At 40.3% G+C, this 21391-nt stretch overlaps 1 protein-coding gene across 1 annotated transcript in view; it reads left to right on the top strand.

Annotated features, from left to right (window-relative positions):
* Positions 1-21391, top strand: part of LOC120861983 (cytosolic beta-glucosidase) — a 134061-nt gene that overhangs the window by 65740 nt on the left and 46930 nt on the right. Inside the window, exons 3-4 of the mRNA XM_040237933.1 lie at positions 2441-3237; positions 4890-5013. Of these exons, the coding sequence (XP_040093867.1) occupies positions 2441-3237; positions 4890-5013 (921 nt within the window). The remainder of the gene's footprint in view (positions 1-2440; positions 3238-4889; positions 5014-21391) is intronic.

Consider the following 21391-nt stretch of genomic DNA (forward strand, 5'->3'; position numbering starts at 1 on the left):
ATTCACTCAAGAGCTATTTATTGAGTCTCTACTAGGTTTCTGCTATTGTCGCAGGATTTGGGGAATCCAGAGGTAAATTAGACAAGGCTCATGACCTAACCGAAGCAGAAGATATTAAGAAGAGGTGGCAAGAATACACAGAAGAACTATATAAAAAAGACTTTAATGACCCAGATAATGATGGGTCATACGATCACATGACGGTGTGATCACTCACCTAGAGCCAGACGTCTTGGAGTACAGTCAAGTAGGCCTTAGGAAGCATCACTACCAACAAAGCTAGTGGAGGTGATGGAATTCCAGCTGAGCTATTTCAAATCCTAAAAGATGATGCTGTGAAAGTGCTGCATTCAATATGCCAGCAAATTTGGAAAACACAGCAGTGGCCACAGAACTGGAAAAGGTCAGTTTTCCAATCCCAAAGAAAGGCAGTGCCAAAGAATGCTCAAACTGTCACGCAATTGCACTCATTTCACGTGGTAGCAAAGTAATGCTCAAAATTTTCCAAGCTAGGCTTCAACAGTATGTGAACTGAGAACTTCCAGATGTTCAAGCTGGATTTAGAAAAGGTAGAGGAACCATAGATCAAATTGCCATCATCTGTTGGATCATTGAAAAAGCAAGAGAGTTCCAGAAAAACATCTACTTTTGCTTCATTGACTATGCTAAAGCCTTTGACTGTGTGGATCACAACAAACTGTGAAAAATTCTTCAAGTGATGGGAATGCCAGACCACCTTATCTGTTTCCTGAGAAACCCGTATGCAGATCAAGAAACAACAGTTAGAACAGGACATGAAACAATGGACTGTTTCAAAATTGGGAAAGGAGTACGTCAAGGGTCTTTATTGTAACCCTGCTTATTTAACTTTAATGCAGAGTACATCATGTGAAATGCTGGGCGAGGTGAAGCACAAGCCAGAATCAAGATTGTTGGGAGAAGTATCAATAACCTTAGATATGCAGATGACACTGCTCTTATGGCAGAAAGCTAAGAGGAACTAAAGAGCCTCTTGATGAAGGTGAAAAGAAAAGGAGAAAGCTACCTTAAAACTCAACATTCAAAAAATGAAGATCACAGCATCTGGTCCTATCGCTTCATGGCAAACAGATGGGGAAACAAGAAAACAGTGACAGACTTTATTTTTTTGGTCTCCAAAATAACTGCAGATGGTGACTGCAGTCATGAAATTAAAAGACGCTTGCTCCTTGGAAGAAAAGCTATGACCAACCTAGACAGTGTATTAAAAAGCAGAGACATCACTTTGCCAATTAAAGCTCATCTAGTCAAAGCTATGGCTTTTCCAGTAGTCATGTATGGATGTGAGAGTTGGACCATAAAGAAGGTTGAGCACCACTGTAAAACTGATGCTTTCAAACAGTGGTGTTGGAAAAGACTCTTGAGAGTCCCTTGTACTGCAAGGAGATCAAACCAAGAATCCTAAAGGAAATCAATCCTGAATATTCATTTTAAGGAGTGAGGCTGAAGCTGAAGCCCCAATACTTTGGCTACCTGATGCAAAGAGCTGACTCACTGGAATAGATGCTGATGCTGGGAAAGATTGAAGGCAGAAGGAGAAGGGTATGACAGAGGATGAGATGGTTGGATGGCATCACAGACTTGATGGACAAGAGTTTGAGCAAGTTCCAGGAGATGGTGAAGGACATGGAAGCCTGGTGTGCTGCAGTCCATGTGGTGGCAAAGAGATGGACATGACCGAGAGAGTGAACAACAACAATAACAACAATGCTAGTGGAATTGAGTGAAAAGTCAAACATGCAAATGAGCAAAGAATAATTTCTTTTTAAAATATGAATATATAAATTAAAAATTTTAATTTAAGTATAGTTGATTTACAATGCAATGTTAGTTTCAGATGTATGGCAAAGTGGTTCAGTTACACATACATATATGTGTTAATATGTATATAAGAATATATATATGTGTTATATATATGTGTATATATATATATATAAGAATATATATATTCTTTTTCAGAATCTTTTTCCTTAGAGACTATTGTTTCTTAGACTCTACAGTAGGTCCTTTCTGGTTATCTGTTTTATATAGAGTAGTATGTATATGTTAATCCCAAACTCCAAATTTATCCCCCCACCCAAAAAATAAAATAATTTCAGTAATTGTCCCATTGGCACAAAGTTACGTGATAGCAACCTGTCCAAATGAATCCCTTTTGGAATGTAACAGCTTCCATAATTGTGTCACCCCATCACATTCTCTTGTCTCTGATCAGCCAGTCTTCCTTGGACTTCATGTTTTCTTCCAACCTTTAATTGATTATAGGTAGGAAGTTATGAACATTATTTTGGATTAAAGTTTTTTAGGAAATTGTTATTCCCAATCCTCTCCCAATCCTTATTTATTGTCAGCATAATGAAGATGACTTTTCTTCTCATACTTTCTTTTATTTTTCTCCTAGGAATCGACTATTATAATAAGATCATTGACGATTTGTTAGCAAATGGGGTCACACCCATCGTGACCCTCTACCACTTTGATTTGCCTCAGGCCTTGGAAGACCAAGGAGGTTGGCTGTCAGAGGCCATCATCGAATCCTTTGACAAATATGCCTGTTTTTGCTTCAGTACGTTTGGGGATCGAGTCAAGCAGTGGATCACCATAAATGAGCCTAATATTTTTGCTGTGATGGCATATGAGTTTGGTGTATTTCCTCCTGGTGTGCCTCATGTTGGAACTAAGGCTTATCAGGCAGCTCATAATTTGATTAAAGCTCATGCCAGATCCTGGCACAGCTATGATTCCTTATTCCGAAAAGAGCAGAAGGGCATGGTATCTCTATCAATTTTTGCTGGCTGGGCAGAACCAGCAGAACCCTACTCAGTGCCTGACCAGGAAGCAGTTAAAAGAGCCATGGCATTTCAGTTGGACTTCTTTGCTAAACCCATATTTATTGATGGCGATTATCCTGAAGTTGTCAAGTCTCGGGTTGCCCTCATGAGTAAAAAGCAGGGCTACTCATCATCACGGCTTCCAGAATTTACAGAAGAAGAGAAGAGGATGATCAAAGGCACTGCTGATTTCTTTGCTGTTCAGTATTATACAACTCGCTTAGTCAAGAACCAGGAGAACAAGAAAGGAGAACTGGGTTTACTCCAGGATGTGGAGGTTGAAGTTTTTCCAGACCCATCTTGGATAAGTTTGAATTGGGTCTGTGTGGTGCCATGGGGAATACGTAAGCTACTGAAATACATTAAGGTAAAAGTACTATATGTGTACCCAGACGTGGAAAGATGGGAGGATGGGCCCATGTCTATGTGTATAAAGACTTGAACAATGAATGCTTTAGGCAATAGCATATGCATTTGTTGGCCTGGGAAGAGGTGGTTAGCATTTAAGTCAATGAAGGATAATTAGCTGATAATAGTGTTAGTTGCTCAGTTGCCAACTCTGTGACCCCATGGACTGTATGTAGCCTGATGGGCTTCTCTGTCCATAGAATTCTCCAGGCAAGAATACTGGAGTGGGGTTGCCATTCCCTTCTCCAGGGATTCTTCCTGACCCAGGGATCAAACCTGGGTCTCCTGAATTACAGGCAGATTCTTTACGGTCTGAGCCATCAGGGATAAAGGGCTTCAAAGCCATGATTAGACTTAGGATTTGCTATTCAATTCAGTTGTAGCTACAGTAGTACCTTGGACATATTTTTCAGGCTGGGGTCACAATTGAGTTACTAAAAGGCATAATGGTGCTGCTGCTGCTGCTAAGTCGCTTCAGTCGTGTCCAACTCTGTGCGACCCCATAGACGGCAGCCCACCAGGCTCCCCCATCCCTGGGATTCTCCAGGCAAGAAAACGAGTGGGTTGCCATTTCCTTCTCCAATGCATGAAAGCGAAAAGTGAAAGTGAAGTCGCTCAGTCGTGCCAGACTCTTAGCGACCCCATGGACTGGAGCTCACCAGGCTCCTCCGTCCATGGGATTTTCCAGGCAAGAGTACTGGAGTGGGTTGCCAGGGCCTTCTCCAAAAGGCATAATAGGGATTTGAAATAGCTGAATCCTTTCTGGGTCTCTCTTACACTGAACGGCGTCTAGGTAGCTGAAATGAAAATTTTAAGTTATCAGTTTTTTACGATTCCGGCTATCAGGCAGGGGGGGGGGGGAGAAGGCGATGGCACCCCACTCCAGTACTCTTTCCTGGAAAATCCCATGGATGGAAGAGCCTGGTGGGTTGTGGTCCATGGGGTTGCTAGGAGTCGGACACGACTGAGCAACTTCACTTTTCACTTTCATGCATTGGAAAAGGAAATGGTAATCCACTCCAGTGTTCTTGCCTGGAGAATCCCAGGGACGGGGGAGCCTGGTGGGCTGCAGTCCAAGGGGTCGCTAAGAGTCGGGCACGACTGAGCGACTTCACTTTCACTTTTCATTTTCATACATTGGAGAAGGAAATGGCAACCCACTCCGGTATTCTTGGCCTGGAGAATCCCAGGGTCGGGGAGCCTGATGGGCTGCCGTCTATGGGGTCGCACAGAGTCGGACACGACTGAAGCGACTTGGCGGCAGCAGCAGCTATCGGGGAAATAGAGAATATAGCTACTGGGGAGAGGGGGACCAAGGGGTTAAGGAGCAATGACAATCAGCAGATGCTGATGGAAGAAAGATATTTCTGTCTTCTCATTATAACAAGAGTCATTTGACTGTCTTCATGGATATTTGCACAGTTTTTCTTTTCCATTGTTAGTTATAAAAGGTCAGTACGCGGAAAATTAAGTTAATAGGGTCAGTGCAATTTGATGAAAACTAGTTTTGGGGTTGTACCTTAGAGAAGATAGAGGGTAATGCACCTGATTTTATGAGATTTTTTTTTTTGTACATCTGTTTGGAATAAAACTTCTGCTTTCTCATTCCAGGATACGTATAATAACCCTGTAATTTACATCACTGAGAATGGGTTTCCCCAGGGTGACCCCACATCTTTTGATGACACTCAGCGCTGGGACTATTTCAGACAGACATTTCAGGAACTGTTCAAAGGTACCATTTGAAATGATGAAAGATCAATTGTGCAAACTTGATATGGTTTTCCCATGTGTCTATTTGCATTCAGCAAAGACCAATGATTTTGAAAGCTGAAATTCATGTAAATCAGTGTAAAGCTATGTAATTAACAGAGAGGGGAGAAAAAAGTATTTAGGAAAGAGGAAGGTGAAAATTTTGGCCTAGCTTCAACCTGCTGAAATTTAATCAAGTAAAAAGCGACAGTCTTCAGCATTTTGTGACTCCTGGGTGAAGGTGAGATGAATCGAAGGAGTGGTGGCTGTTGGGAGAGAGCATTAGTTCTTACACATAGATCAGCACTGACCAACTAGAGCATGCTTATTTGCATATTTTAATATCCTAACTATCAAGAAATGAATTGGCAGAATTCTTAAAGGACCAAAATCAAGCATCTGTGTAATAAACTTTCAAGTGGTATGTGTCTTCAATCAATGCATGTTTCATCTAAAGGGTAACCAAACAGCAGACATTCTTGCCATATAGAATCTGTGAATTTTATTTCAAGATAATATTGTTATTCTGGTAACTCCTTTTACCCAAAGGAATTCTTTTCATATTTGAAAACAAATGTGAAGGAATAATCTTTAGCTGGTAACACATATTTCTGCCTCAGTTAATTTCTCCCTTTTAGCTACCACTTGGAACACTGTTGCTTCATAAATTTAATTTCTCCTCCCTATAAAGAAATCATATCATAGCAACAAAATTCAATGAAAATGAGACTTTCAATTTCCTTTTTTTTTTAAAACCATGATAGGCAGTTATTTCTCCTCATTCTGTTTGAGAGGTCCTGGAATTATTCTTTCCAAACTAAATCAGTAATATACTGGAATCAGTGAGAAGGAATTCTGGAAAGTGACACAAAGTGGTTTCTTTCGAAAACCTCAAATATATTGACTCAATTCCTCACCCAGCCCTGGGGTTTATTGACAGAGGGCAATTGGATTTCTACAATTTTACACAGCAAAATCATTCTTTTGTGTTACACACAGAAAAGATTCATCTTCTGTGTGGGAATTCACCTTCTGATAAGAAAAGAAAATCTCTAGTTTTCTGAGATTCTTCCCCATTTCTCCCTGTAAATGACCCTGCTGCTGCTATTTAATCATTAAGTCATGTCCGACTTTTTGCGGCCCCATGGACTATAGCGCGCCAAACTCTTCTGTTCATGGAATTTCCCAGGCAAGAATACTGGAGTGGGTTATAAATGACCCTGCTCATAGTTAATACACCAATGTTCCCAACTTCACCTCAAGAGACAAGTAGGCTAGTTATGATCATCAGATTTATGGATGCCCTAGGGACCACAAAGGACTTGTTCAAAACTGTTCTGTGTATTTTAGCGAAAAAAGAGAAAAAGTAGAAATTGTCTTTCTTCATTCCCATCTTGGTGCTCTGTTTAGTGCTAACATATAAGGACATTTCTTTGTTCTCTGAAGTCATTTTTAGTACTTTGTACAGTGCCTTAGATCTGTAACACTAAAAATTCACCAGTGGATCCTCAAACTAAGATAACTTAAAGGTAGAAAAGTAACTGAAGGCAAGAGAAGAAAATATGAGAAGATTTGGGTTTGTGAGGGATAGGAGAGAAGATAAAGTTAGGAACAAAATCCTGCTTTTGAACTTATTGAATTCCTATTGTACTGTTGAATTAATGTAAAAAGTGTGAACTTACACCATTAATTATTCACAGCATCGACATTCTCCTCTGATTCTTCACATTATGATTTCTATTCTTTGTAATTAACAAATAATAGTGTATTTTTTGAAAATATAGTTTTTCAAAATGTGTAGAAATCTACACATTGACCAAAAACGCTATATTAAGTGTATCTATTCTGGACTGGATATAGTGATAGCTATTTTTCATATGCTGTTGTAGTGAACACCAGTTCTCTCTTCTGCAGTGAAACTCTTTTCTAATAACTAGTCCCTTTTCTTTCTAGGAAATACCAACCTTGCCCCTATTCTTAGACTTACCATAGGGATAGCTATGTAAGCAGAATAAACAACTGCTCTTTGTCAACAGATAATTGATTGATCTAGACGTAGGCACATGACGTGAGGTGGATCAATCCCAATTCTTCCCTGGGATTTAGAATTTGGACCAATCAGTTTGCTTGTCTCATAGCATGGATTGGCAAGGTGATGTAACTTTGTGGGCCATTGGTGGCTATGCTTTTCCATGTAAAGCTTAGGAGTAGTAAGAAGGTGGGTGGGGAACAGCTACCAGTGCACCCAGGGAAATGGAGACAAGAAACCAGGGAGAGATCAGGGGGATAGTTGTGCTTCTAATTCCACTTTGTCTCAGACTCAGCTGCAAACATGTTTTTGAGAGACATTACTTTTACTTATAATTAAGTGCTCTTTCTGGTTCACCTGATTCTGATTGGATTTCTATCACTTGGAACAAAAAGAGTCTTAATTGATGCCATCACATTATTTTATTTTCAAGACAGTGAGATGAGGTCATTGCTCCTATCTTACAGATGAGAAAACTGAGTTTCAAAGAGGCTAAGTCATTTGCTCGAGATCACAAAGTTACTAAGTAGTATTTGCTGGAACAAGGCAGAATGTGTATAGTATTATTATTACTACCACTATTTTGGTGTTTGATAGGATTCCTGAGTCCAGGGCTTTCTGACTCAGAGCACTTGCTTGTCCCACCATACTTCTAGAAACTTTGCCTCACGTTGGGGTGCCCTGGGCTTACGTAAATTCTTTGAAAGCGTTTCATGCTGCCTCTCGGAGAAGGCAATGGCACCCCACTCCAGTACTCTTGCCTGGAGAATCCCATGGACGGAGGAGCCTGGAAGGCTAGTCTATGGGGTCGCTGAGGGTCGGATACGACTGAGCGACTTCACCTTCACTTTTCACTTTCATGCATTGGAGAAGGAAATGGCAACCCACTCCGGTGTTCTTGCTTGGAGAATCCCAGGGACGGGGAGCGCACAGAGTCGGACATAATTGAGGTGACTTAGCAGCATGCTGCCTCTGCAGGAGCCAGCAGGTCCTATGACCTTGGACAAAGCTCAGATGCCGCATATCCTGCCTCTCAGCAGAGGAAGGGAGCTGAAGTAACTGATCAATTTCCTGAGACTCCTCCAAGGTAATGCCGATGATCTTGATTGGCGAGCACTTTACTGGGAAGAACCACCCTGTGAGAGATTAAAAGCAATAACAAGCCGAGGAAGGTATCTGTGGGAAGCACGGCAGGTGAGAGGCCACCAGAACCCAGGGAGTCAGATGGATGATGGCTTTGTGATTCTCAGGAACAAAGCCTTCCCTCCCACATCGTGCATATGGACAGGCACATAATGACGCTATAGTTGGATCAATGGCGTCTGCCTGAAGGCCTTACTAATCTCAGTCAGGTAAAATCCCACAGCAATTAATTGAGCTGTAAAAAGAAAGCTAATGTTTCTATTTCCTTATGAGAAAAGGAGAAAAAAAAAAAAGAGGAAAATGTCATTTCAGGGAAAAAAAGGGAGAAATCAGTGAATGCCTTTTTAATCACTGCATTATTTAAATGCTTTTAAACAGGTTTTGTTTTAATTAATGTAGATATGGATAAGAGAAAAGCAACACAGTGGAGACACAAAAACTTGAAATGATATATAACTGGGCTTGTATTCCAGGTCCAGTTATTCAACTAGGGGCACGTGATTCAACCTCCCAAACTCTCAGTTTGTTCATCTAAGAAATGGGGTAATGCTTTTCCTGGCAGAGTTGTAACAATTTCATTTAATAAGCTATTGTGCTAAACACCCCAAGCAATTGCCTGGCACATAGTAAGCCCTCAACCAATGGTAATAACTGTTATCATTGCCAAATATGCACTTTTCAGAATATATCTATTAACCCAAGTTATTTTCCTTATTATTAAAAAACAGAATCTCAGGACATTAAAAAAAAATTTCTATCCCCCTTCATGTCTCTAAGTTATGACAGAACGTCCCCTGCCATGTCTGCAATTTTTCCATCATTTTTTCTGGGAAACTTCCTAATGAATGCTGGTAGCAGTGGCCCTCTAGCTATGGAGGACCTAGCAGCCAGGACCTCCCTCCATTCATTACTTCCTTTGGAGAGGTTGCCACATTAAGTGAAATATCAAATAATTGGCAGCAGAAACAACTATCAAACAACTGGGTAGCTGGAATTGTTCTGTCACAGGGATTTTTGTAAAAACTCAAGAAGCAGTGATCTTCAAAGCATTAGGCTTTTATCACATGATTTGAATCTATTATATTCATAAAATTTACAGCAGTCTTGGCTGCTCTGGTGCCAGCAGGCAAGTTTAAGTCTATATATTGTTACTGTTCAGTTACTCAGTTGTGTCTGACCCTTTGTGACCCCATGCAGCACACCAGTCTTCCACGTCCTTCACTATCTCCCAGAGTTTGCTCAAACTCATGTCCATTGAGTCAGTGATGCCATCCAATCATCTCATCCTCTGTTATACCTTTCTCCTCCTGCCTTCAATCTTTCCCAGCATCAGGGTCTTTTCCAATGAGTTGGCTCTTCGCATCAGTTGGCCAAAGTATTAGAGCTTAAGCTTCAGCACCAGTCCTTCCAATGAATATTCAGGGATAATTTCCTTTAGGATTGACTAGTTTGATCTCCTTGCTGTCCAATGGACTCTCAAGAGCCGTCTCCAACACCATAGTTTGAAAGCATCAATTCTTTGGTGGCACTCAGCCTTCTTTATGGTCCAACTGTCACATTCATAGGCCTTCCCTGGTGGCTCAGAGGACATCACATTCATACATGACTACTGGAAAAACCATAGCTTTGACTATATAGACCTTTATTGGCAAAGTGATGTCTTTGCTTTTTAATACATTATCTAGGTTTGTCATAGCTTTTTTTCTAAGGAGCAAGCGTCTTTTAATTTCTTGTATATAAAGTCTATATATCAGTCCAGTTCAGTTCAGTCACTCAGTCGTGTCCGACTCTTTGCGACCCCATGAATCGCAGCACGCCAGGCCTCCCTGTCCATCACCAACTCCCGGAGTTCACTCAGACTCACGTCCATCGAGTCAGTGATGCCATCCAGCCATCTCATCCTCTGTCGTCCCCTTCTCCTCCTGCCCCCAATCCCTCCCAGCATCAGAGTCTTTTCCAGTGAGTCAACTCTTCGCATGAGGTGGCCAAAGTACTGGAGTTTCAGCTTCAGCATCATTCCTTCCAAAGAAATCCCAGGGCTGATCTCCCTCAGAATGGACTGGTTGGATCTCCTTGCAGTCCAAGGGACTCTCAAGAGTCTTCTCTAACACCACAGTTCAAACGCATCAATTCTTCGGCGCTCAGCCTTCTTCACATCCGACTCTCACATCCACACATGACCACTGGTATAAGCACACATAAATGAAAGTGAAAGTCGCCCGGTTGTGTCCGACTCTTTGCGACCCCATGCACTATACAGTCCATGGAATTCTCCAGGCCAGAATACTGGAGTGGGTAGCCTTTGCCTTCTCCGGGGGATTTTCCTAACCCAGGGGTTGAGCCCAGGTCTCCCGCCTTGCAGGAGGATTCTTTACCAACTGAGCCGCAAGGGAAGCCCAAGAACATATGAAGGGATACCTTAATAATCTGGATGTTGAGGGGGTGAGAAAGTGTGAGAAACCAGGCAAGTTATTCTCAATGGGTGATACTTGACCCATGATGTAAACGCTCCTAAAAGCAGATTTCAGTTGAGTTCAACCTCTTCCTTATACCTACTGAACCTGTGCCTCCCCGTGGCTTTGCTCTCAGTCTTTCCTCAGTTGAAATGTCATGGTCTTCACCTTCTTCCTGGCCCAATCCTGTTGTTTGGAGAAGATCAGCTGGCTTGAAAGTCAGGCAAGATACAGGTTTGAAACTTGGTTCTTCCACTTCATGTTCAGTGATTTTGGGGGAATTCTTAAACAAAGAACACTTAATCTTTAAATGAGGATAATAAAAATATCTGTCTTCTAAAGCATGGTGAAAAATGAACACGATAATGCTTATAATAAATACAGAGTCTGGCATGTTATGAAAGATTCCATAAATGACAGTTAATTTTGGGAGGGGAATATCTCTGCACCCTTTGAGAGTTGGAGCTGTGTCTTTTTTATAATTATATCTTCAGCCCCAAGCACTGTTTCTGTCATGAAGTAGCTTTCTACACATTTGTAGAGTTTGGTTGTGTCTTTCAGAGAAGAGTTAGTCAATGGATAATGAGAAATAAATGATGAAATGAAATGATTGGGAACTGTATTTCCTTTTCTTAAAGAAATATACCCCACATGGGAAAAAAATGCAGCCTTCTGGAAAGTTTCTGAGCCAGCCCAACTTTCCAATGAGATCCATGCCTGAGTTAGCACAGCGGTAGATGATTGCAGAGAAGGTTTGTTAATGACCAGCTTTAGGCTTTTAATGACAAAACCCCTCAGCAAGATGTCATCGAAGTTATTGAAGACTTTACTGAAAGTGTTGAAGCTGATGCATTGTAACAAGGAGGTTATAAATCTTGCAGCTTGGGTATACTACCAAGATAGGATGCTGAGCTCAGAATCACCCTGCTGTTGTCTTGTCAGCATTCTCCCTCCCTCCCTTCAGCGGAGAGCCGGGAAGGGAGAAATACATCCATTTCCCAAAGTGGTGCAGACCTGGCAGCCACCTGCCTATGTCAATTTCAGATTGCAGAGGCCCATTTAACTGGACAAAATGTGTTAAGCACCTGTGTTTTTCTAAATGTGTGTTAAAAAATATCCTAAGAATTAGGGAAAGGGCTCAAATTTTGACACACTGACCTTTTGGAAAAACGAACCAATTAAAAATCCATTGCAAGCTCAGAATAGAGACTCAATTACTTGAATATAGAGTCCCACTTCACGTTTATTGTTTTATTGCTTCTCAAGATAAACCTTTGTCAACTCAGCCCCATGGAGCAGTTCATCTCATAGCTCATGGAGAACTCACAGCTTTGGGTACGTGGAGGCTGGGATGTCAGATACACTTGGTACTGTTACTCCTGGCAGGACTGAATGGAGCCTGTGAAGAGGAGTCAAGGTCAGAATAGAGAAGAAAGAATGAGATTCAAAGGCTGTTCACAGAATTGTTTGAGCATGCTAGTGTATAGACTTGTGGAATTTGAAAAGTCATGAAGAAAACAATTTCCACTGTATTTGTATCCCACCAACCTACAAGGCTACAGGGCTTCCCTGGTGAGTCAGAGGTAAAGAATCTGCCTGCAGTGCAGAAGATGCAGGTTTGCTACCTGGACTGGGAAGATCCCCTGGAGAAAGAAATGACAACCTGCTCCAGTGTTCTTGCCTGGAAAATCCCATGGACAAAGGAGCCTGGAGGGCTGCAGTCCATGGGATCACAAGAGTTGGATATGACTTAACAACTAAACCACCACCAACCTACATACTCCAACTACACATCAACTCAGAAAATCAGAGATTATAGAGTAAACCTTGAAGAGAAACATGTCAGATTATTGTCCTCTATTGCTTCTCCCCTACTTCTGTTCAGTAGCATGCTTGTCGTCCCTCTCCCATATGAAGGGTAGAAGAGTAGAAAGTCTGCAGAGTCTGAGAGAGAAGACTAAGTCTTGTGTTCTAGGGGTGTGCCTTTGGGGAAGTCCTCATTAGGGTTCTCTGAATGTCAACTTCCTCATCTGTTAAATGAGACTGATGCTAATTGCCATTCTGCCTGACTCAAAGTCAGTTGTGAAAATAAATTTATGTATTCATATGCCCAGAACACCTTAAAATGTTAGATATTAGTTTTATATTTGATATAGTTACTTTATACCTTTAAGCATATCACCCACTCTGGCTAAAATACATAATCTGGACCTTCATACTCTCCACTGCAAAGGGAAGGGTTTGGTGCTCATTATCCATATCCTGTCTCAGAATCTATGGTTTTTATTTTCTTGCATGTTTCTGAAGGGCTATGATAGTGGGATCAGTTCAGGGGTTTGAGAGAATGTGTTCTACGACCAAGTGACTGGTGTGGTGCTTGACAGAGTTCAAAATCACTCAGACACAGACACAGACACACACAGACACACACACACACACACACACACACACACACTGCCATTGTTGAGCTATTTCATCAGACTTAACCCAAGTGAGACCATACTGATATGATGAAGGACATACATGACTTAGCAGGCATACCCTCTCTGAGACTTCGAACCTGGTACATCTGCTTCCTGAAAGCAGGTTTCAAGGAGTTTCCCTGTGAGCAGAAGCTCAGTCACACATCAGAGAATCTGCCCTTGTCCTTCCTGATTAGACACCATTCTTTATCTTCTATTCCCGTAGCATTCTCTGCCCCTACAGAGAAGTCCCTTGGACTTCTTTTTAATTCAGTTCCAACTGCTTCAAGGGGATGATTACTTAAGGTCCTCCACTACCTCATACCCAGTGAATTTTATACTACTATACAGTCTTTAAAAATTTTTATTTAGATGATTCTAAACTCACGCTTCATTGTTAGGGCAGTCTGTCCAGTAGTTTTTGTACTGATGTAGCAGCAAACAGAAGTGCAATTGCATTTTTATAACTGTAAAAGATCTGTAAAATAAAGTATAATTTGTCTGAAGAAGACTTATCTTTCCAAAATAAGGAATAGAGTCAATAGAATCTCAAAACGGGGACAAAAGGAAGGATTTGGTTGAAAACCCAGTGGCTCAAGCAGTAAAGAATCTGCTTGCAATGCAGGAGATACAGGAGATGTGCGTTCTATCCCTGAGTTGGGAAGATCCCCTGGAGGAGAATGTAGCAAGCCACTCTAGTGTTCTTATCTGGAGAATCCTGTGGACAGAGGAGTCTGGCGGGCTTCTACAGTCTATAGGGTCTCAGAGTCAGACATGACTGAGCACACACATGCTTTAAATGAAACATAACTGAGATATAACATTGTTTAAGGTGTATATCACGTTGATTTGGTGGCTCAGAGGTTAAAGCGTTTGCCTGCAATGCAGGAGACCTGGGTTCGATCCCTGGGTCAGGGAAGATCCCCTGGAGAAGGAAATGGCCACTCCAGTATTCGTGCCTTGAGAATCCCACGGATGGAGGAGCCTGGTGGGCTACAGTCCACAGGGTCGCAAAGAGTCGGACATGACTGAGCAACTTCACTTTCACTTTCATATATTATAGTTTCATTACAAGCTTAGTGTTAGCTAACACCTCTATTATGTTACAGAATTATCATTTCCTTTTTTTGGTAGTAGAAACAATTAAGATCTAGTCTCTTAACAACTTTAAGGTTTATAATACTGTATTGTTGACTATAATCATTATACTGTGCATTAGTTCCTCAGAACTTATCTTTTAGTTTGCAGTTTGTACCCTTAAGCAACATCTTTCTTAACTCCCAGACTCTGGTAACCACCATTCTACTCTCTGTTTTTACAAGTTTGGCATTTTTAGATTCCATAAGAAAGTGACTTTATACAATATTAGTATTTTTCTAACTTTTCACTTAGCTTCATGCCCTCAAATTCCATCCATGTTGTTACAAATGGCAGGATTTCTTTTCCTTCGTCTCATAGTTCATTGTGTGTGTGTGTGTGTGTGTGTATACCGCAACTTCACTGTTATTCACTCATCTGTTGATCATTTTCTAATGGACATTTAGGTTGTCTCCATATCTTGGTTATTGTGAATAATGCTGCAACAAACAAATAAACATAGGAGTTCATATATCTCTTGGCTATCATCAAGAAAACAGAAGATAAGTATTGAGGAGGATGTGGAGATAAGAGAACTCTTGTACACTGTTGGTAGGAATGTAAATAGATTCAGCTACCATGGAAAACAGTAGGGAGGCTCCTGGAAAAGTTAAAAATAGAACCGTATGATCCAGCAAAATCCACGTCAGAGTATACATCCAAAGGAAATGGAAATGAGTTTGAAGAGACGATGACTTTTCTCACCTGTTCAGGGAGAGAGCAATGCTGGAATATTAGGTGCTGAGCGGAGTCTTGGAAGTGGGAGAAGGTGCAAGTCTCAGGTTTTCCCCGGGGCCCAGGTGATGTGGACCTCCACGTGTCTGCCTGCATTAGCTCTTGTTTCCTGATCTGCAAAATAACCTGATTACTACCTGGATCTTAGTTATCTAAGAACTTACTTTGGAACATGGTAAGTAGAATTTCTTAGTGTGACTGGCAGGGGATGTCTTGGTAACTGTGTTAAGACGCATTCCGTTGGACAGCTGTGGGCTCTTGGAAAGAAGAGAGAGAAGTGCATGGCCAGGTGTTAGCTATTCCTACTCAGGGAACTTTCGGAGTTTTCCAAATCTTGGAAGAGGATATTCCTCACTATGAATTATTATTCTGACATTACGTCTTGTAAATCAAAGTCTTGTGAGTTCAGCAGTGGGTATTAACTCTGGGTACACTGAGAAAATGAGTCTCTGGATTTGCAGCATTGCTAATTAGACCTTAAGCAGTGTTAATCTCACCTATGGTCTGGTCTTATCTGTTTATAACTTCAACATATGCTGGACAGTTGCTTTATATTTATTATATAACTTTGAGATTGCTTATGCTGGACATGTGCTCTATAGTGACATAAATATGGTTTCTGACAACTTTCCTAGGCTTGTAATTGGATAAATTATTGATTAACTACATCATATATATATATTCCAATAGAGAACTTGACATTGTATGTAAGAAAATCAACAATATTATGAAAGAAATATTAAACATTGATACTGTAACTGATTCATAGGATCCTTGCACAACCATAGCCCTGTAACAATTAAATATTTGTTAAATAAGATGATTGAATAGACAGAACTTGAGAAACACTTTGATTCTTGAAGACAGTGCCTACTATAATCCTTGAAGGAAGAAAGCCAGTTTTATAAGAAAATGAAAGTTTTTAAAAGGTATAAACACTCAGAGGCAGGAACAGGAACATCGCTCAGTCGTGTCCGACTCTTTGCGACCCCATGGACTGTAGCCTACCAGGTTCCTCTGTCCATGGGATTTTCCAGGCAATAGTACTGGAGTGGATTGCCATTTCCTTCTCCAGTGGATCTTCCTGACCCAGGGATCGAACCTGGGTCTCCTGCATTGCAGACAGATGCTTTACCGTCTGAGCCACCAGGGAAGTCAGAGGTAGGAATAGCATATAGTAAACTTTTAATCCCCATTTTTTTTACAGACGAATTTCTGACCAGAACACAGTTTTGGAGTTTTGAGCTCCATACTTAGCATTCTGTAAATGCTCAGTAAACATTTAATGAGTGACTAGGAGATTGAGTCTAGATTAGTAGGAGAAATGAATTACTCCTGGGAATTACAATGAAGTATTAGATTTATTCCACCATTTTGCTTTTTAAGAAAATTTTAAAGAAATGATAGATTGTTTTTACTGTTATTAAGACAATTTTCATGCATTGGTATTATGCATGGGTGCTAATTATACCCCTTTGATATTAAACTTGAGCTTGTTGTGACAGTAATTGAAATCTGTGCTAAAATTTTTTGACCTTTCTTTTCTATAAGTACACTTCACCTCACTGTGCCTCAGTTTCTTCATTTGAAGAACAAAAGGGGTGAACTAGCTATTCATTTGGGATCCTTTCAGTTTAAGAATTATGTGACCCTCCAAATATTCTTTCTAAGCGTGTATGTCAAGGATCATATTTTATAAGAACTCTTGGTAATTTCTTAGGCTATAAAATTAAGTCTAAGGAATTATAATTAATAGTCTTTAAAAAAGAACTTTCTTCATTCTTCTTATCCAGCTACTTAATTTGAAATGTGAGCACCTTTTTTATCTGGACATAAAATTAGCCCTTGCTCTTCAATGAACTGTTTCTATTGATATTGATTCAGTTCCAGGTAACATTTTCTTGACCTTCAGTCTGGGTGTTTCCTCTTTTATTCATTCATATTGAAAATGAACCTTACTTTACTTCCCCTGAGAAAGTTATCCCTTGGAGTTCCGAATCAGAAGGGTGACCTCAGATTCAAGTTTAACAAAGTTACTGTGGAGGGTATAAAATCTCAGAGAGGAAATTGAATGAGCAAATCAGTTCAAAGCATTAGAGTAAAATTCCCAACTGAACAGCTCCACGGCAGTTACAATCACGAGCAGTGAAATCACCTTTCAAAACACGATCATGGCAAGCACCACCTAATCTATCAAGTTTTAAGACAGTTAAGTATGATTTTCAAGCTTCACTATAAATGTGTAATTTAATTCAGTTAGGCAGTGCAGTAATTTTAACTTTCTTTAAATTTTACTTGAGCATGAAACTTTTGTCTCTGGGCAAGATCCTGATTTAGAAGGAAGGATCAAATTTCAGAATTACCTTCCCACCATAATTCTGTGTGCTACTTCATATATGTGAAGTCTGTTTTGCTATTCTGAACTTTTGAGCAAAGAGCTAACTCCGGTCAGGGATCATCTGACCCCAAGTTACTGTTTAGGTAGGATTTTCTTCAACATGATGGAAATATCAGTGTGGTGCAAGAGATGAAAATAGCTTCTTTTGGAATAGAAAGTAACTCTTAAGGCTTATCTGGAAATGCTATGTGGAGAGGAGGGGAGGAAGGCCAGCCTCTTTGATGAGGGTCATCTCAGAACTGCCAGTCTCCTGGGTGTGAATGGGATTAGCTAATGAAACAGTATCATGGCCAGAGATGATTCCCCCCTCTTCCAAAGTTCAGCCACTTTCCCCCCTTGTTTGTGAAATTCCATTATGGGAGTTACTACCTGTTTTAGAGATAAGTGAAACCTTGTGGGTGGAGGAACAGAAGGCCTTTGAACCCAGAAGAATTTTAATTGGTGCTTGTGAATACAGGTGAACGAGAAGCCATAAATGTCTCAGGTGAAATTGTGAATGTTTGGGATGCAAAAGTAGATGATGGGAGAAGGGATGTATCACATCTGTTGATGAAATAACTCTTTTCTTCCATCACAGATTGAATTCATTTCCTTTATAGATGTAAATTCAGCCTAAAGACTTTTATAAATGTTCTTTTATGAAAGTGAAAGTCACTCAGTCATGTCTGACTCTTTGTGACCCCATGGACTGTAGTCTGCCAGGCTCCTCTGTCCATGGAATTCTCTAGGCAAGAATACTGGAGTGGGTAGCCATACCCTTCTGCAGGGAATCTTCCCAACCCAGGGATCAAACCCAGGTCTCTCACATTGCAGGTGGATTCGTTACCATCTGAGTCAAGTCAAATATGTTTCACAGTTAAATATGTGTGGATTAACACAGAAATTAGGTCATTGCATAACATGTGAGTAAATGAGTGTATATTAAGTATATACATTTATTGGTAAATCATTTTGTTCTGTGGCTGAGGCTATGCTAATTTAGTCCAAAGATGTTTGAGCTATATTCTTGAGGCTTTGAAGGAGCAGTTGGCCTTTTATTTAAAAAAAAAAATCTACAAAAATATTTCATGCCCAGAGTTTTCTGCCATTATGAATACATGGTAGCAATCTCAAGAATGGTTCAGAAAAATTCTTCAGCATGTCTGGAAAAATGAACGATCTGACCCACTGACTATGCTTAAATTTTATGCATACAAGCAATAAATTTTATGAATACTTTTATGCAATACCTTGTTTGAAATAGTGAAAGAGCATATTCCTTAAAGACACAGTTCTGCCCTCAAAACCTGGATCTGATATTCTTTCCTGTTGTGTACCCTTGGACAAGTTATTCTAACTCTTATGAATTTCAGTTCATCATCTGTGAAATTTTATTTTTGGTGAGGATTAATGATATACTTCATATCCTAGAAAAATGCTTGGCACATAACTCCCCCAAATCATAATGAATGCAGTGAATTCTTTTTACCCAGCATCTATTAACCAGGATTTTAGAAAAACTGTGACTTCCTGCACAGTCATCAAGCACTGATAATTTATGCTTTTCTTGATGACCCTGAAATGCATTCTGAATAATTAGAGAAAGATTAAATTATAATCAGTTTAGTTTCAGTGTTAAGTGTATTTTAATTTATTCTCATTCTTTAAAAATTTGTAATCCTTCTGCATGTGGTAACAATTAACGGAAAATATTTGATTAGCTGGAGCACTCTATTTCCTGACTATCTAACTAGTAACGAATTTATTGTATGTTGCTGGAACCCAAACTCTTTATGGATCAACTGGGCATTTGCTTTGTGAGTTCACTTCACACAGGCCTTACATCCATTCTCAAAGTCAGTGTGTTGATGTTACTCCCTGGTGGAAATTCTAGAACTAACCTTTAAATATTCTCAAACAATAGTCTGAGTCTACACAAGGCTCTTTGTGTGTTTTTGATCACAAGCTCATAATACTGGTCATCCAATCTGATTTTGTGCAGATGAGTAACTAACTCTTCTTACCCGGAGGACTGTCCGTTCTTTTTCTATGGATTTCTAGAGATGGGCACCTCAACTGACATTAGTATTCAACCTATCTTGGTGTTTCATCAGCCTTTCCGTTCAGTTCAGTTCAGTCACTCAGTTGTGTCCGACTCTTTGCGACCCCAGGAATCGCAGCACGCCAGGCCTCCCTGTTCATTACCATCTCCCAGAGTTCACTCAGACTCTTTTATCCAATTATGTTTTAGACTTATCTTCACCTGACTTTTTTAGGCTACATAACCCTTCTGCAGCCATGAAATTAAAAGACGCTTACTCTTTGGAAGGAAAGTTATGACCAACCTCGATAGCATATCAAAAAGCAGAGACATTACTTTGCCAACAAAGGTCCATCTAGTCAAGGTTATGGTTTTTCCAGTCATCATGTATGGATGTGAGAGTTGGACTGTGAAGAAAGCTGAGTGCCAAAGAATTGATGCTTTTGAACTGTGGTGTTGGAAAAGACTCTTGACAGTCTCATGGACTGCAAGGAGATCCAACTAGTCCATTCGAAAGGAGATCAATCCTAGGTGTTCTTTGGAAGAAATGATGCTAAATCTGAAACTCCAGTACTTTGGCCACCTCATGCTAAGAGTTGACTCATTGGAAAAGACTGATGCTGGGAGGGATTGCAGGCAGGAGGAAAAGGACAGAGGATGAGATGGCAGGATGGCATCACTGACTTGATGGATGTGAGTTTGAGTGAACTCCAGGAGTTGGTGATGGACAGGGAGGCCTGGCGTGCTGTGATTCATGGGGTCACAAAGAGTCGGACACAACTGAGCGACTGAACTGAACTGAACTGAACTTTCCTAATGAAAACTTTACTATGCATTTAATCATTTTTGTGGTTATTCTTTGAACTTTTCACATTTCTTCCATTTATATCTTCCCCCAGGTAATGTCACGTGCTGCTTTAAAAGATGGCCTAACAACTGTCTTAAGAATTTATCAATGTATTGTTTCTTTGTGATCTTGTTAAGGTAAATTTACAGGCAAGCAGACTGATTTTAGAGATTTAGTTGATCACCATAGAACATAATATTCATCTGTCCTCCTCTGTCTGGCCTCATATTGCCTTACTTTAAGTATCTGCCTTGGCCTGAAATTGCCTCTTCAAATTGACAGTCTTTTTTCTCCCACAGTATCCTCTACATACCCGTTGACACTCCCAGGGCTATCAGTGACACTCCCAGGGCTGTGAGTACGGTGGCAGCTGCAGAAGGAGGCAGATTGTTTCCTTTAAATGAGGAACAAGGACAGCGTAGCTGGTGAAGAGATAATTTTGTTTTCCAAGATCAGGCAACTCTTGGCCCTGGTGGAAAGCCAGGACTGGTGAGGGTGCTCCTGTCAAAGTATAGGATCTTCCTTGATGATGTCTGGGAACATGCTCGGTGAAGACAGGGAGCCTGGGTGCATAACCAGGAAGCAACAGTTAGCACTCTAACCCTGCGCTGTCTCTGAGACTACTCTCACTAGGTAACATTTTTTCCTTGTTATATAGACATGTGTTAAAAGCAGGCAATTTGATGGGAATGTTGTCATTGTTTCTCTAGCCACAGCAGTTATATCTGTTTGACCATTGCAAACATGTTTCATGTTTGACAAACCGTACTTTTGACTGGGCTATGTTGAATCTTCTGGGAGCGACAATTTTGAACTTTGGCATATTAGAATGATCAGCTGCAATGTTTTATTGAGGAGACTTCTTTAAGAAATGTGAAATCTTCAGAAGAACAGTATCTGATCTCCTTGTCAGAACAAATAAATTTATCTTAATATAAAAAGTTAAAGCCAAAGAAATATCTTTACTAGATTTTTGTACCATAAATGTGGTATTGAGTATCTGTATATTGGTCAGTAGTTCAGGGAAATTTATATTATGTTTCTTATTCTTTAGTTTAGAATTTTTCTGTTCAATTATAATTGACATATAACATTATATTAGTCCCAGGTATACAATATAATGATTCAATATTTGTA

The sequence above is a fragment of the Oryx dammah genome, unplaced genomic scaffold (assembly GCF_014754425.2).
Source record: "Oryx dammah isolate SB20612 unplaced genomic scaffold, SCBI_Odam_1.1 HiC_scaffold_3, whole genome shotgun sequence".
NCBI lineage: Eukaryota > Metazoa > Chordata > Mammalia > Artiodactyla > Bovidae > Oryx > Oryx dammah.